At 48.4% G+C, this 17,651-nt stretch overlaps 1 protein-coding gene across 1 annotated transcript in view; it reads right to left on the bottom strand.

Annotated features, from left to right (window-relative positions):
* Nucleotides 1-17,651, bottom strand: part of PAPOLA (poly(A) polymerase alpha) — an 829,479-nt gene that overhangs the window by 713,176 nt on the left and 98,652 nt on the right. The window contains exon 5 of the mRNA XM_086937747.1: nucleotides 516-625. Within this exon, the coding sequence (XP_086793873.1) occupies nucleotides 516-625 (110 nt within the window). The remainder of the gene's footprint in view (nucleotides 1-515; nucleotides 626-17,651) is intronic.

Here is a 17,651-nt window from a genome sequence, read left to right as displayed (position 1 = left end):
CCCTAGGTGTAATACTAAAAAATAAAATGTAAACAACATGCATCAAACTTTTTACTAAATGGTGCGTGAGAGAAATGCAATTTAAAGTTGAATATTATATTAGCACAAATGCTTTTCAAATAACAATTTTTAATATACATTTGGTTTTGGAAGCAATTACCAATTCTGGTTTCATTTTCTGCATGTATTTGCATATAATCAGGGAGCAATCTGGGAGTATCAAATAGCTTCAGTTACCACTACATGGTGGAAAAAGCACAGAATTAAATTCTAGAAGGGATTTATGCTGCAAAACTGTACTTTTATTTAAAATGTGAAAACTGATAAGAACAGAAGCACACAGGAATCTATTAGGTCATCAGATTCCAAACTGTACTGTATCCTCATGAAAAAAATCATCTAAGTAAGTAATTTGTAGAAGGAGATGAACGTGCCAAGTTTACTAGAACTGAATTCCCATTATACCAATTCCATTATAAAAATGAAAGTCTCCACCTGGAACAAAAGTGACTTACCCGCAAATCTTTCACTTCCTCCTGTAGTTTCAATTTTTCATAAAATGAAGCAAAAAAGTCACTTCTGTCAACATGTCTCGGTGCGACACAGAGAGCATCAATATCTGCACCTAATAAACAAAATCATTGGTTTTTGTTATTATAGTAACAAAATACTTAGAAATATGAAATAACCAAAGTCTGTGGCATGGAGCCAATCTACATTCTCTCCGAATAATAACACAGAGGGGAACCTTCATGAAAACAAAAAAGCTCATCAAGAAAATAATGTTGAATGGCTCAATGTGCCATCAAAGCATTAATATGGGGAGCAGTAGGATTTGAAGGAACCACATTAATAAGGATTTCAGCAATGATAGCCCTTGCTCTTCCCTTCCGCAATACTAATGGTCTACTCTCACAGGCAGGTCCAAAGAAACCTTCTTTGAAAGAGCAATGCAGTTTTAAAGATTGGGAATCTTTCCTGCATGTGTGTCACTCAACAGGCAAACTTCACCACTTACGCAAGCATAACCTACTACTGAACCCTGACCTCATTTTTAAAATATTTTTTTATATGTAAGCTTCTAACGGGATATTCCAAGGGGGAGGAATGACTGGTTGAAAGTTGTGAAAGAGAATGTAAAAATGAGGAACTGTGTAATCACCAAAATATTGATTTTTCTTATTACAAAGCTGTAAGAGCTGGACGATTGAAGACTCCCTGCAGAAAGATTTTATAGCAAGGCATCTGGCTGTTAGAATGACATCCACAACTTTGGGAGGTCAAAAGCATTCAACTGTCGCCAGTCAACCTCCATGAATGCAGGTGCAGATTGTACAGGCCAGTTTGCATGATCCTGCCCTGCAGCTGCGACAGGTTTGAAGTAGAGATGCTTATGCCCAGAGGGTTCACGCTCCCCTGGCCCAATCCAGAGCCACTAAGCTAACTTGAGCCCTGTCAGTCCTGATCTTCAGAACTCGAGGCAAAGGCGGGAAAGCATTAAGAAGTTTAGTGCTCCACCCTAGGCAGAATGTGTCTCAGAGAGACAGATCCATTGGGAACACCAGTGCACAATAGTGTTGACAATGTACGTGCTCAGCAGAGACAAGGACATTAGACCAGGGGGTCATTTCCGAGCATATTTGCCATTCGCAAACCACTAGATGCCACGGTCCGAATGTGTCCACCCTGGATTTCAAAGATCCTGCCAGGTGAGTCACAACCAGGGAAATGAGCTGATGGACCAGCTATTTCTAAAAGCAGATAGCCACCTGGCACAGCACCCCTCCCTGCACGATCCTGCATGTTGCAGTACAACAGGACGATAGTGTTATCCAAGAGAACCTAAACCTACCAACCTTCTGACGGTCTGCAGGAAGGCCTTCAAGCAAAGTGAGTGGTCCGTAACTCTAACAAAATGATGTGTATATGCGTCTCCGCAGGAGAACGGAGTAGTCTGATCTCCACCTCTCCAACCCAGCAGCAATGAGAACGTTGCCTCAGTCTGCTATAGATGGAATAGGGAGAGAGGGCTGCCACCGAAACATTTGCAGTTGAACCACCACCACTGCAGGTCTTTTGCAGTCTCTTTTGAAACATGGACCAAGCCCACTAGAAGGATACAGGAGCCCAAGATGCTAAGAAGTCTCAGAACCCCTCTCATGAAGACCCAGGATGGAGGATGAAACATTCAATCATAGTTCAAATAACTTGGAGTTTTTCAACTAGAGGGAAGGCTCAAAACTGCACCGTTCCCAGGACAGCTCCGATGATCGGAACTTCTACAAAGGAGTCAGATAAAGGTGGTTCACGACTGACTGTAGTGAGCCGGCTTCAACAGTCAGTCGCCTCTTTTGGGGGACACTGGTATCCCCAACCTCCAAATATGTGCTGCAACCACTTGCCAAACATCCAAGGGGCACTTGTGAGGCAGAAGGGGAGCATGTAAAACTGAATATGCCCTTTGTCCACTTAGTACCACCGTTAAGCTCTATGGGACTGAAGTTCGGGGATGTGAAACTAGGCATCCAGCAAGACCAGAACTACCATCTGGTTTTCCTGGATCCAGGGCAAATAAAAACTTGCCAATGAGAGCATCTTGAAATTGTCCTTTTCATGGAGACGTTGAGAGAGTAAAAACCCAAAATAGCACAAATGATTCAGTCTATCCTTCAGCATCAAAAACTAACAGAATTAACATGCAGTTCCTATTTCCAATGCTGGAACCCTATGACTCCTTTGTCAAAAAGTGCCTGAGCTTCCTGCCGTATTGTGGACAAATGATATTCCAACTGCCAATCTGATGTGGGTGGAACTTTGGGCGGGTCTTAAAAGTACGACAGATCATAAATCTGTTCACCGATCTGGAGTACTCACTGGTTGGATGTTAGGTTTCGCCACCCATGGAGAGGGAGATCAAAACTTGTGCGGTATTCAAAAGGGTCGTCACGTGCTGTGGAGGTCAAACTAGAGTGGTCTGGAAGCTGCAGCAGGAGGAGAGGGTGACTGGGTAGTACATTGCCCTTGAGAGCCTGGATTTTGACTCCTAAATACCAGATCTCGAAAGGAATTGGGTGGGGGTTCTGTTGCGCTGGTGGAGGACTTGGCGTGATCTTTGGATAAATCCCTTCCAAAGCCTCAAAAGGTACGGAGATAATGCAGCACAAGCACAGAAAGGACAAGTAAGGGAGCTGTGGCCTAGCTTCCTTTGAAGAGCTTCAGTGCAGAGCCTGCTTTATCTCTAAAGAACTGGGTGCCATTTATAAGAACATCCATTAATGACTCTTGGACAGCATCCGAAAAACTTGTTGATCCACCTTTGCGTACCACCTAAGCACCACTCCTGGGGCAAACTGTCCTGCCTAAGAGGTCAGCAGTGTTCAACCTGGAGCGGAAGACATTTTGTGCGTCTTGGCCTTACTGAATGATTTGAGCCAAATTACTACGGTACTTGTCAGCACGGTCTCGCTAATCGTATCTCACCTGGCATGTGAATGGCCACCCCATATGCAGCCGGCATTACCTGATCTAAGTTCAAGACTAGCAAAAGAAAACATGATTTTTCCAGAAGCATCCATCAGCTCAGATTCTCTGTAAGGAGGAGTTATAGGGAACTAACTTGGGTTTAGTCTATTCAACTCAATCCCGGGGGTAGTATCCAGCATAATGGACTCTTAAATGTCTTCATAGTAGTGGGATGAATCATCCCCGTCATCCCCACTGTTGTCCCTTATACCAAGTTTGCTATGCTCTGAATCACGGGCAAAAATATTTCGGAGTGCTTTGGGTGACTCATGGGAAGGGGCCCATTGTGTCAGAATGTGATTGAGATTTGGCCAGCTGCCTTGTAACATGCTGTGGGCATGATACAGTTAAGGTCGTGGCTGATTAGTCTATGAATCTGACAAGACAACTGGGTTCTCCTCCGGCATTGGCATTGTCAGAGCCAGCATCAATAGGGCAGGAACCGGCCTGGATTGAGGCTCCGTGTTCGAAGTCGGCATCGGCGTTCAGCCACAGAGTCGGGACAGATTCCACTGTGGGGTCAGGGGGCACAGATTGGATAGAGGGGTCGGATCTGCAGAAGGAAATCAGACTTGAGGCCTCCTAGGTGCCCAAAGGGGTGTCACAGGGAGCCGGAAGTGTGCAGAAAACCTGCCAAATGACCTCCATGAAGGCCTCTACTTTTTGCAGTGTTGTTAAGAATATGGATGCTTCATAAGGTTCATGTTCCTGCGATCTGATCAGGACAACTCGAGATTGTTTTCTTTGGTTCGACACAGGGGAACTGCATATTGTTAAAACATTTGGAGGTCAGGTATGATTAGTAGTTTCTGGGCAGAGATGGGTTTTTATACTCCTGGTGGCTGCATGCAAATGACTACTTAGGCTGCTGTGTCACCATGTCTAGCAGGTTTACTATAAGGGATTAAAGTGCAGCAGAAGAGTGACAGGGTTATGGTCTGAAACCCACAATGGTTACACTGGTGGTACTCAATGGGGGGTGGCATACATGAGAGTTTATCTGAGTTGTGGGGAATGGTCTGTAATGTGGCCTTTCATTCAAACTTGGGCAGTGTGTTATATCACCGAATACATTCTTCCAAAAGACACTTTACTCAAGCACAATTAGACATCCCCATCTCAAGTTTTAAATGTATTGAATACCGTGGTGTGACAATTCTACAACTGCAACATTGCAATATAGTCATCTGCCATATTTACCTTACTTTCTTCTACAGGGCTGACCATTTCCTGTAGGAGATTGTGTTTAACATCACACATGATCAAAGCAGCAGGTGCACTGCACCTCATGCCACAGGAAATCATGGCATACAATGTGGAATTTCCTTGTGTGGTAAGCAGTCTCCTTATATGATATATCAAAAGGAGATGTATTGTGTAAATAGTGCAGGGTTCCCTTATGTGTAGACAGTGGGCTTCCTATGGCAATCCCCAGGTACTCTGTTAGGGGCGGTGTGGTCGAGCAGCCTTAGGCTTAACACAGGAGAGTGAAAGATATCTGAAAATACATATAATGGTGAATAAATGAGACAAATGACTCAATAAGGAGATCTGCACCAATTTATAAAAATAGCAAGTATCTTTATATAGATTTAGGCATCCGAAGAAAATCGTTCAGGTAAGTACATTTTTAAATATGAATTCTTTTCAGTTCAAAAAGTCCACACTTAATGCAATTTCTGAGTACTGAAACGTTAACCTATGGGAGAAAAATCATATGTGATTTACTAGTTCTTGTCAGTGATTAACGGGATCCTTCTCCAGGAGGTAAGGTGCGTGGTGGGAAATATCCAAGGTAGCACCAGCAGAGCACCACCAGCTGCACTAGGGCGGCTGGGTGCAAAACTGCTTTGGGGGTCTAATGTTAAACTTTGGAGAACGGTCACAGCAGAAAGAGGCTGCAGGAGGGGATTGGGAGACCAGTCAGGTGAATTCAACAAGTGGCTTCGGTTCTTGTGATGTTGGAGGACACCTTTGATCTTCTCTTCGGGACAGGCAGCGCAGGTGCAGAAGATTTTGGGGAATCCGGTTTCTCCGTCTGACAAAACTCGCGGTTGAGGGGCCTGCCAACAGAGGCTGCAGGCAACATCGGTGAAGGTCACAAGGGATCACTCCATAGTGGACTCGGTACCTTGAGGACCACGCTGACACTGTTGGCCCACGTCGACACGGTCTTCGAGCCTCGGTGCAGTGGTGCTTGGCGCCACGGACGTTATCTTGGTTCTTATTTTGCTGTCTGCAGGATGCAAGGGACAGTTCAGCTGTTTTTGGTACAACAGGCGATGTCAACAGGCAGGGTGGCAGGGTTGGTGTCAAGTTCGGTTCTTGCTGTGCGACTTATCGTCCATCTTCTTTCTTCAGGTCATCAGGATGAAAATAAGTTATTTACCTGTAAGTATGGTTATCCAATATTGGTATCTTTCCTAGATTCACATACCTGAATCATTCCCCGTCGCCGAGATGAGTGCCACAGTAAAATATTCAAGCAGTGCCTTAAATCCTTAATAGGCTATAATGGCCCTAGGCAATCTAATTAGTTGCCTATCCATGTCCTTTTTTAAAAAAAAGGACCAAATGTTGGCACACAGCCAATCAGCACCCTCTAGAACACTCCCAGCAGGAGCCAGTTCTCTTCAGATTTTCAAAGCACAATTGGGAAGTAAGGATCCCACCATTCAATGAGAACTGACTCTCCGGGAGGAGGGTGGGTTGCATGTGAATCTATTAAAGATACCAATACTGGATAAACGTAGTTATAGGAAAGTAACTTCTTTTCTTAACCAGTATTGGGTAATCTTTCATAGATTCACATGCCTGAATCAGAATAGCAAGCAGTACCATGAAACTATACTGTTAGCAGACGGTGGGAGACATGAAACCTTAAACTCAAAATATTATGGACATATACCAGAAACAATTCTAATAATTGTTTAAAATCTAGCATGATACGCATGAGATAAATCTTTCAGATACACTAGTATCCACATATATAAGGAACCGTCAGAACAGTCATAACTATATATACACACATCTGAATATCTCTCTCTCTCTCTCTCTCTCTCTCTCTATATATATATATATATATATATATATATATATATATATATATTTATTAACAGAATGGAAACCTGGCCAGCTTTTGATTACACTTGACATGGAGGCACTGTACACCAGCATAGACCATCAAACTGGCCTAACAGCGGTCAAATATTTTTGGGATACAAGACAGTTGAATTTTTATCCCCATAATCTGATGCTTTTAGAATGGATCAAATGGTGTCCTTTTAACAACTATTTCAATTTTGGTAAAGAGCTGTTTTTACAGAGACAAGGGGTGGCCATGGGTTCCTGCTTCTCCCCAAGCTCCCAAGCTATGCATGTTTACATGTTGGCTTGTGGGAGGAGCAGGTTCTCAGAGGCACGCATGGTGTAATTTTTAATACTAACGTGATCAAATGGTATAGATATAGCGATGATGTGTTTTTTAATTTGGGATGGCAGTATTGAAAGTGCACAGGAATTCATTATGTTACTAAATGACAATGTTCTTAATTTACAATTCACATCACAAATCAGTGAATCTAGTGTGGAGTTCCTTGATACCACAGTCTATATTGAGGGTAATACCATTTAGACTACATTGCACAGGAAAATAATAGCGGGCATCCGGGTGGTGAGAGTCTCCTTCCTCCGAACGCTACGATACCTGTGAGTGTCTTGCCGTTCGACTGGTCTCCCGGTCCCAGAGATTGCGCACGCCTGGGGCCCTGCGTTGGGTGGTGCGGATACCCAAGTCCTGGCCGGCATGAGTTCCATTGGCCTACCCCGGCGACTGAACTGAGGCGGGAGAGGCTGGATTGAGAGTGACGCCACCCCGCAGAGCAGCCTGAAGGACCACGGGGGCCACGCTGCTGCAGCTGGAGTGGGGACCATCCTGGAGGTGCAGTCGGGCACCCATACGCGAACTCTGCCCCTAGATCTAGGGGGTGGCGCCCTGGGGGGCCGGTGTTGTAGGAGAGTAGGGTCTGCTATCCTATGGTCACCCCAAATGTTTGCTTTTTGCTTCACTGGTTTATGACTTAATGTGGCTGTGGGCCTGCTAATCAGACCCACAGCCTGCTGTTCTCTCTCTAAATTACAGCCAATGCACCCTAGGTGCATTACGAATTGGAACTGGTTCACCTTATTGGCCCCTGTAACAGTGTACCCTAGGTACCCAGGGCATAGGTGTTTCCAAGGCCTACCAGGGGCTGCAGCATGTATTGTGCCACCCCTGGCCTGGCCTCCATATTTGACACAACTGGCTGATTACACCAAATTACCCCAGCTGAGTGATCACCTCTTACTTAGATATAGTATCCCTATATCTAACCTTAAACTGGACACATATGTTCCTATCAGCCACTCCTATGGAAGGCCTCTTCAATCCTGGAGGCAGAGTGCTTGGAAATATGTGAGATGGTTCTCTAGCATGAGCTGAGCCTGTCTGCAGCTGTCGGGAACCACTCCCTTAGCTGTTCCAGGATATTGCCAAACCATATACTCTTAAGTGCATTATAATCCTCGCGGTTATATGCTATCTTTGGTTTGGCTTTATCAAAACATGTCGAGTAAGGTGTCATACGATTTGGAATACTATCCCCTCGACAGTTCTGTCGACGGGGATAGCATTCCACCCTTCTAGAGGGACACGACATGTGTGTAGCCTTAACCCCGGTTAAAGTTAACCAGAGCCTCAGCATCACAAAATGGAAGCTGCCACCACAGACAAGTCTGACCTCCTGCTGCTGGGAGTCCTTCCAGCGAAGGAGGCTTGGACAAAGGGTTTCCTGCCTTGGGAGGTGCGAGCACCACCCCAGACAGGATTTTGTGTATTGGGTAGGACAGGGCTGAATAGATTGAGACATGCCCGGGGCACACAAGGTGTCCCCGTGCATAAGCCAGTCCAAACCGGTCCTGGGACTTTCCAGACCCAGGCCTGGCGAGGAGCTGGACAAAGGAAAGGGGCTGTAACCGCCCCCCCTTCCTGGTCCCACCCAGAGGAGGGACCTAGCAGGTGATCCACCCCTCAGATTGGGAATAAGAGTGGGAGCAGTGCCAGAGCACCTCAGATCATCCTGAATCAACTTGAAGCGAAGAAGACGACTGGACTTCGACATTCTGCTGCAAAGAAGACTGAAGAGCATCTCCCTTGTGGCCTAGGAGTGGCCATCCTGTGAACACAGGTACCAACCAGCGAATCGACGTCTGCTTTGCCGCCGCCTCCCGCCGGAGCCCGAGCCCAGAGCCTGACAAGACCCTATGTCTAGTGAAGGAAGGATGGGAGTTACCTCTCAAAAAGCCTAAACAGGACATAGTGGACTACGTACTTGGTCTCCGCTCCAGGATGGCTGAGTACATGGAAAAGGCATCCAAAAACCTTGAGGCTAGCCAAGAATTACAGAAAGTTTGGCATTACCAAAAGGCTGTCTTGGTTGAGTTTCAGCCAGGACAGAAGGTATGGGTGTTGGAGCCAGTGGCCCCAGCAGCACTCCAAGACAAATGGTCTGGACCCCATCAATTCTGGAGAAGAAGGGAGAGGTCACCTACTTGGTGGACCTAGGAAATCCCAGGAGCCCCCACAGGGTGCTCCATGTCAACAGACTAAAGGCATATGTCAACAGGGAAGACATGGGCTTGCTCATGGCTACAGATGAGGGACAGGAGGAAGAGAGTGACCCTCTCCCAGACCTGCTCACTCAGAACCCTGAGGATGGCTCAGTTGATGGTGTGGCCTTAGATGGCAGCCTCACTGAACATCAGCAAAATGACTGTAGACAAGTTCTGCAGGCATATGTTCTCATTGACACCCAGTCAGACTAACTGGTGTACCCATGTGGTGGACACTGGTGACAGTCTTCCTGTAAAGAGCAAGATTTACAGGCAACCTGATCATGTCAGGTACTGTATAAAGACTGAGGTGCAAAAGATGCTGGAATTAGGTGTCGTTGAGCCTTCAGAGAGCCCCTGGGCTAGCCCAGTGGTTCTGGTCCCCAAACCTCACACCAAAGATGGCAAGATAGAGATGAGGTTCTGTGTGGATTACAGAGGACTCAATGCTGTCACCAGGACAGATGTACACCCTATTCCAAGGGCAGATGAGCTCATTGACAAGTTGGCTTCTGCCAAATATTTGAGCACATTTGACTTGACAGCTGGCTACTGGCAAATCAGGTTAGCTGAGGAGTCTAAAGCCAAGACAGCATTTTCTACCCCTAGAGGGCATTATCAATCTGTGGTGATGCCCTTTGGTTTGAAAAATGCACCTGCCACCTTCCAAATGTTGGTGAATCAAGTCCTTACTGGGTTGGATGACATTTGCGCAGCATATCTGGATGATATTGCTGTCTTTAGCTCCACCTGGGAGGATCACCTGGTCCACCTGAAGGAAGTGCTTGAGGCTCTGCAAAAGGCAGGCCTCACTATCAAGGCAACAAAGTGCCAGATAGGGCAGAGCAAGGTTGTATACCTGGGCCACCTTGTAGGTGGAGGCCAAGTTCAACCACTGGAGAGTAAGATCCAGACCATCAAGGACTGGTCCACTCCAACTACACAGACTCATGTCAGAGCTTTCTTGGGCCTGACTGGGTACTACAGGAAGTTTGTTAAGAACTATGGGTCCATTGTGACTCCTCTTAATGATCTGACATCCAAGAAGATGCCCAAAAAGGTTCAGTGGACAGTAAACTGTCAAAAGGCATTTGATGACCTGAAGAAGGCCATGTGCTCTGCACCTATCCTGAAGAGTCCTGACTACTCAAGAGAATTCATTGTCCAAACAGATGCTTCTGAGTTGGGAGTGGGAGCAGTGCTTTCACAGCTTAATGTAGATGGCCAGGACCAGCCCATTGCTTTTATTAGCAGAAGGCTGACCCCCAGAGAAAAACGTTGGTCAGCCATTGAGAGGGAGGCCTTTGCTGTGGTGTGGGCCCTGAAGACGTTGAGACCATACTTGTTTGGCACTCACTTCAAGATTCAGACAGACCATAAGCTCCTCTTATGGCTTAATCAGATGAAGGGTGAAAACCCCAAACTACTCAGGTGGTCCATTTCCCTACAGGGGATGGACTTTACAGTGGAGCACCGCCCAGGGACTGACCATGGCAACGCAGATGGTCTCTCCAGGTATCTCCACTTAGAACATGAAGACACAACTGGTCAAGGTTAGTCTAATGTCCCTGCTTTTGGGGGAGAGTTGTGTAGGAGAGTAGGGTCTGCTATCCTATGGTCACCCCAAATTTTTGCTTTTTGCTTCACTGGTTTATGACTTAATGTGGCTGTGGGCCTGCTAATCAGACCCACAGCCTGCTGTTCTATCTCTAAATTACAGCCAATTCACCCTAGGTGCATTACGAATTGGAACTGGTTCACCTTACTGGCCCCTGTAACAGTGTACCCTAGGTACCCAGGGCATAGGTGTTTCCAAGGTCTACCAGGGGCTGCAGCATGTATTGTGCCACCCCTGGCCTGGCCTCCATATTTGACACAAAATGATTCAGAAAAGGGGGTGGTGATGAACAGAGTGTCTGAATTAAGCAGACACTCTTACCCAGTCCAAAGATCAGGGCTTGATCCATCACCGTTTTTTTAGCTCACTGCACCATCCCAGCTCAGAACTTGGCTATATGCAAATTAGTCTGACCCTGGCCCAGTGCATCATGGGAACAGGGCAGACCAAACTACCAAGCCAATTCTTATACTGGGAAGGAAACAAGCTACCGGGTCCGGTTTCTGGCATTTCAGCCGTCTTCGGCCCGGCTTGCTTGCATCCTGATGGTGCAATGAGCTAGGGACTCACATCTGAGTATACCCTTCCACGCTTATGGTGGACAAAAAATGATTCAGAAAAGGGGGTGGTGATGAACAGAGTGACGGTGATGGATCAAGCCCTGATCTCTGGACTGGGTAAGAGTGGTCTGCTTAATTCAGACACTCTGTTCATCACCACCCCCTTTTCTGAATCGTTTTTGGCCACTATAGGTGTGGCAGGGTATACTCAGACATGAGTCCCTTTCTCACTGCATCATCAGGATTCATTGGACGTCCTTGACCCCCGGTGTCCACATGGCTGCAGAGAGAAGCTACACCTCAACGCCTGTTTGCACCCGACATCACCTGGTTCTAATCTGGTTCCACGGTAGTCACTGGCTAGTGACTTTGAACATTGTCCCCTCTGCTTTCAGGTCTTCACAACTTCAGATCCAGCCTTGGATCACCGGAACTCTTCACATCGAGCCGCCTGCAGCATCTTCAGCTCCAAGCACCATCGACCAGCGTGACGAAACCCGACACTACTTCGACCCTATGCACCAGCTTCCTGTGGGTGAGGTAACTCAGCAATGCCGGTGTTCCTACACTGGTACACACCTCTAGGGCCTGTGTCTCAAGTTTCAGCTTTCTAGGTTACTCGGAAGGTTCCTAACTAACTTTCTAACTTTTACGCACCATAGACTTTGTATTGGTGAGTGCGTGCACTTTAAACACTGCACCAGAGTCCCGCGGGCCTTTCCCGACTTAGTCACTGCTAGTCCCGAACAGCTCCAGCGATTCCCAAGGCCCTAGGCCTGTTTCCCTATCGATTGGTATCTCTTATACCACTTTCTTAGTATATGGTTTAGGTGGCCCCTAGGGCTCATCCATGTTGTGCAACTTTTGTGTATTTTAAACTGTGTTTTGTTTAACGCTTGTGCTTCTGTGCTCATAAAGAGTTCAGGGGATATTTGTAGTTAATAAATATATTGCAAATGCTACTTACCAGTATGCATCTGTTCTTGGCATGTAGGGCTGCTGACATTCATATCTGTGCATAGACCGCCACCTAGTGTTGGGTCCGGATGATTGCCTATTGTTGTCCTGGAAGAGTCTTCGAAGTATCACGAGATAGGTGGCTCCTCCCCTGGACTACAGTGCGCATGGGCATCGCCTCCATCCCCAGATTGTTTTTAGCCATTGGCAGAGATGGAGTGAAGAATGTGAGTGATGACCATGCTATGAGCATATGTGTTTGTATGAATAAATACTGCAGCTGCTACAGGCGCCGGGGAGGAGGGTGGGCGATATGAATGTCAGCAGCCCTACATGCCAAGAACAGATGCATACTGGTAAGTAGCATTTGCAGTTCGAGGCATGTGGGCTGCTGAATTCATATCTGTGCATAGAATACATAGCAGTCCCTCCATTAACGGCGGCCGCCCGTGCCAGCTGCAGCAGTCTGAAAAAGCGTTTTTAGAACAGCCTGACCAACAGCTGCCTGCTGTTTGGAATGCACGTCTACACAGTAGTGCTTAGTGAAAGTATGTGTGGTAGACCATGTGGCTGCTCTACAGATATCTTCTAAGGGAATGTTACCTAGGAAAGCCATAGAGGCCCCTAACTTCCTAGTGGAGTGGGCCCTCGGTGGGATAGTGAGAGTGCGCTTAGCTTTAGCGTAGCAGATCTGAATGCACTTTACTATCCATCTAGCAATCCCCGCCTTGGAGATAGCGTTTCCCTTGTGTTGTGTGGCAAAAGCAACAAAAAGTTTTTTGGTTTTGCGGAAATCTTTAGTCCTGTCCACATAGTACATCAAGGCCCTTTTCACATCAAGGGTGTGGAGCATGCGCTCCGCCAGCGTCTCTGGGTTTTGGAAAAACACCGGCAATTCAATTGTTTGGTTAATGTGGAATTGTGAGACTACTTTGGGTAAGAATTTAGGGTTAGTGCGGAGCACCACCCTGTTAGCATGTACTTGGAAAAAAGGTTCTTGGATGGTGAGTGCCTGCAACTCACTAACCCTCCGTAGCGATGTAATTGCTACTAAGAAAGCCACCTTCCAAGTCAGAAACTGAAGCTCACAAGAGTGCAGTGGCTCAAAAGGAGGACCCATCAGCATTGTAAGAACCACGTTGAGGTTCCATTCCGGAGCTGGTGGAGTCCTTGGTGGAATGACCCTTTTGAGTCCTTCCAGAAAGGCCTTGATAGCAGGGACCTTAAAGAGTGACAGGTGCTGCCTATTTTGGAGGTATGCTGCCATAGCAGACAGGTGAATGCGGATGGAAGAGTACGCTAGATTACATCGATACAGGTGAAAAAGGTAACAGATGATGTTTTGAATGGAAGCATCTAGCGGGTCAATGTCGTGGTTCACACAGTAGATGACAAACCTCTTCCATTTAGCCGCATAACAAGCTCTAGTAGTGGGCTTCCTTGCCTCCCGAATGATGTCCATGCAATCGGGAGGAAGATTGAGGTAGCCAAACTCTAGGACTTCAGGAGCCAGATCGCCAGGTTGAGCTGTTGCGGATCTGGGTGCTGAATGTCGCCAGAAGGCTGGGAGTGAGATGAAGCCTCTGATGCGGTACCACGGAGAGTTCCAGAAACGTGGTGTACCATGGTTGGCGAGCCCACGTTGGAGCAACCAGGATGAGCGTCATCGAGTGTTGCCTGAGCTTGCGTGCCACCAGCGGTATCAGAGGTGCTGGGGGAAAAGCGTACGCAAATCTGCCTGACCAGTTCATCCACATCTCATTGCCCTTGATTGGGGGTGTGGGAACCTGGCGGCGAAGCTTTGGCATTTTGCGTTCTCCTTTGTGGCGAACAGGTCTATCTCTGGATGACCCCACATTTGGAAGTACGGTTGGAGTACCGATGGATGTATCTCCCACTCGTGCATCTGATGGCTGTGCCTGCTGAGGAGGTCCGCCATCTGATTGTCCTTGCCCGGGAGGTGCTCTGCCATGAGGAAGATGTTCCTCTGAATGGCCCACTTCCACATGCTCTGAGCCAGATGAGACAGCTGTGGAGAGTGTGTGCCCCCCTGTTTCTGGATGTAGTACATGGCCGTCATGTTGTCCGTCCGGATCAACACGACCTTGTTGCACAGATGTACTTTGAACGCCTTCAAGGCCATGAAGATTGCCATCAGTTCCAACACATTGATGTGCATCTTCCTCTGCTGTAGTGTCCATAGTCCCTGCACAGTGTAATGGAGTACATGCGCTCCCCATCCCTGGAGAGAGGCGTCCGTCGTCAGGATAATCTGTGGGACAGGCTCCTGGAATGGTCGGCCTTTGCAAAGGTTTTGTGGATTCCACCAATGCAGAGAGTTGTATGCCCGACCGCTCACCAACACTAGGTCTGTCAGTTGCCCATGAGCCTGAGTCCACTGACGTGCTAGGCACTCCTGAAGCGGACGCATATGTAGTCTCGCGTGCGGGACAATGGAGATGCAGGAGGCCATCATGCCTATCAACTGCATGAACACCTTCGCTGGAAGCGAGTGTTGGGGTCTGAACCGTTGGATCAGCGCCTGGATACTGGCGATTCTCACTGAATTTGGCTGCGCAGTGGCCGCCAGAGTGTTGATTGTCGCGCCCAGATACTGTCGCACGTGGGCGGGCTGGAGATGGGACTTGGGGTAGTTCAGTGAGAAACCCAGATCGTGCAGGAGATGAATGGTGCGTGACACATGGTCTACGCACTGCTGTTCCGTCCTTGCCTGAATGAGCCAGTCGTCCAGGTAAGGAAAGACGTGGACGTTTTGGCGACGGAGATGCGCCGCCACAGTCGCTAGGCACTTCGTAAATACCCTTGGTGCCGTGGTGACACCGAACGGCAGGACCTTGAACTGGTAATGCTGGTCTAAGAGCGTGAATCTGAGATACTTCCTGTGGGAAGGATGTAGGGGGATATGAAAATAGGCATCTTTCAGATCCAGTGTAGCCTGAAAAACCCCCTGCTGGAGCAGGGGAAGCACTTGCTGCAACGTGAGCATATGGAAGTGCTCCGAGAGTATGTACCAGTTTAGGGGCCTGAGGTCCAGGATAGGTCTGAGGGATCCGTCCTTCTTGGGAATTAGGAAATAGAGGGAGTAAACCCCTGTTCCCCGCTCTCGCAATGGAACGAGCTCTATTGCCCCTTTTTGCAGCATAACTAGAACTTCCTGCTGCAACAAGGTCAAATGCTCGCCTGACATAGGACGGCTTTTTGGGGGTATGTCTGGTGGAATGGAAGTAAGCTCTAGACAGTACCCGTACTGGATAAGGGACCTCACCCACCTGTCCGTGGTGATGTTCTTCCACGCCGGCAGGAACTGCTGAAGTCTCCCCCCAACCGGTGTTGCATGGTCGGGGGGCAGTGACAAGACGTCACTGTTTGTTGGTGGTGGTGGACCTGGAGCCATTGTTTCCACGTCCCCTGCCTTTGGTATTATTGCCTCTGTAACCACCTCTACCCTTGTTGTTATACGAGGGCTGGGTGTTACCCTTGTAGTATTGTGTGGACTGGGATGCCTGTCCCCGGGAGGTGCCTTTTGAATTTGAACGGCGAAAGGAACCACCCCGAAACTGCTGACTCTGTAAAGCCCCCATTGACTTTGCAGTTTCGGTATCCTTTTTCATTTTTTCTAGTGAGGCATCCACCTCAGGGCCAAACAGATGGTCAGGATTCACTGTTTGACCTAAAATGGTGGTTTGGATGTCGGGCTTGAACCCCGAAATTCGAAGCCAGGCATGACGTCTAAGTAACACACTTGTATTGATGGCTCTAGAGGCTGTATCTGCCACGTCTAGAGCACATTTGATGGATGCATTTGTAATGAGTTTACCCTCCTGAATGAGCATCTCTCCTGCCTCCTTGTATTGGTCAGGCAAGTGTTGCAGAATGGCCTCTAATGTGTCATAATGGGCCCTATCATAACGTGCAAGCAGGGCTTGGGTGTTAGATATTCTCCAGATGTTAGCTGCCTGTGCAGCAATGCGTTTGCCCGAGGCCTCAAAGATCTTGGACTCTTCGTCTGGGGGAGGAGCGTCACCAGTAGTCTGAGAATTCGCCCTTTTCCGAGCGTTGGAAACAACCAAGAAGTCCAATGGAAAGTGTCCCTTGATATAAGTGGGATCCGTGGGTGCCGCCTTATATTTCCTGTCGATGCGAGGGTTGACCACCCGCGCCCGGGTGGGCTCTTTGAAAACCTCCGGTGCATGTTTAAGCACCCCTTTAAGCATCGGTAGCGTTTTGACTTGCTTTTCGGCTACCGAGAAGGTGTCGAATAAGAAGTCCGCATCCACGGGGTCCGAGTGCAGCTCGACATCGTGGTTCGCCGCAGCTCTCTCTATCAAAGCATTGAAGGCCGCCGAGTCCTCTGTCGGGGACGTCTTGGCGGCGAAAAGTTGAGTGTCCTGACCCGACTGCGGGTCTTCTGTGTCGCCTCCTGCGGCCCAAGGCACATGCTCCTCCTCCGGATCCGAGTACGCAGGATAGTTGTACTCGGCATCTTCCTCGTCCGCATCGGCCGCTGGGGAATGCGTCGGCGAGTGTTCCAAGGCCTGTGGGGACACAGGTTCCACCAGAACCGAAGAGTCCGCAGAGTACTTTTTATTCTTGAGCGGGAACTTAAAAGGTTCCAACGCCGGCTCCGACGTGATCTTTCGTTTGAGGAGCGACAGTTTCCCGGTGTTGGCGTCGATGATGACCTCACGACGTTCTTCTACCGCAAGCGGTTGGAGCCGAAGCTTCGACACCACCAAGGCAGCTTTCGGCGTTAACACCTCCCCTGAATGTCCGCCCTGTTTCGGCGCGAAGGCCTTCGGCGCCGACTTGGGTGGAAGGGTGAAACGAATAGGCGTTTTCTCTTTAGTAGGCTTAGGCGTGAGCGTAGGCACTACAGTGTCCTGATCGGGAACCACCGTGGGCTTTCGGATCCGCTGTAAGGATTCCCCCACTTTCTTTGTAAAGGTTGCCGAGGGTTGCACCTGCTCGAGCGACCCCTCATCTTCGAGAGCCTGATCGCCGGTAGGCTTCTTCTTCGGGGCCGACGCCCCATGCCTAGGTGCGTCGTCGCCCTGACGCTTCTTCGAAACCGTCTTCGGGTCCCCGACCCCTTTCGGCGCCGACGCGGTCGCGTCGGAGGCCTTCGCCTTTGGCGTCGACCCCGATGGCTTCGGGTCGGCCATCTTGGCGTGGCTCTTCAAGTCGGCCATTTTGGTTTTCTTGGAAGTTGACGCCTCCAGAACCTTCTTTACCAACGCAACTTTCAGTTTCGGTTTCGCATCCGAGGGTGCGTGACCAGTTGGTTTCACTTTTGTTTTCTTCAACATAAGTGATGGCTTAGAAAT

This window comes from Lissotriton vulgaris, chromosome 9 (assembly GCF_964263255.1).
Source record: "Lissotriton vulgaris chromosome 9, aLisVul1.2, whole genome shotgun sequence".
In the NCBI taxonomy this organism is placed as follows: domain Eukaryota; kingdom Metazoa; phylum Chordata; class Amphibia; order Caudata; family Salamandridae; genus Lissotriton; species Lissotriton vulgaris.
This window is presented reverse-complemented; position numbering and strand designations above follow the sequence as displayed.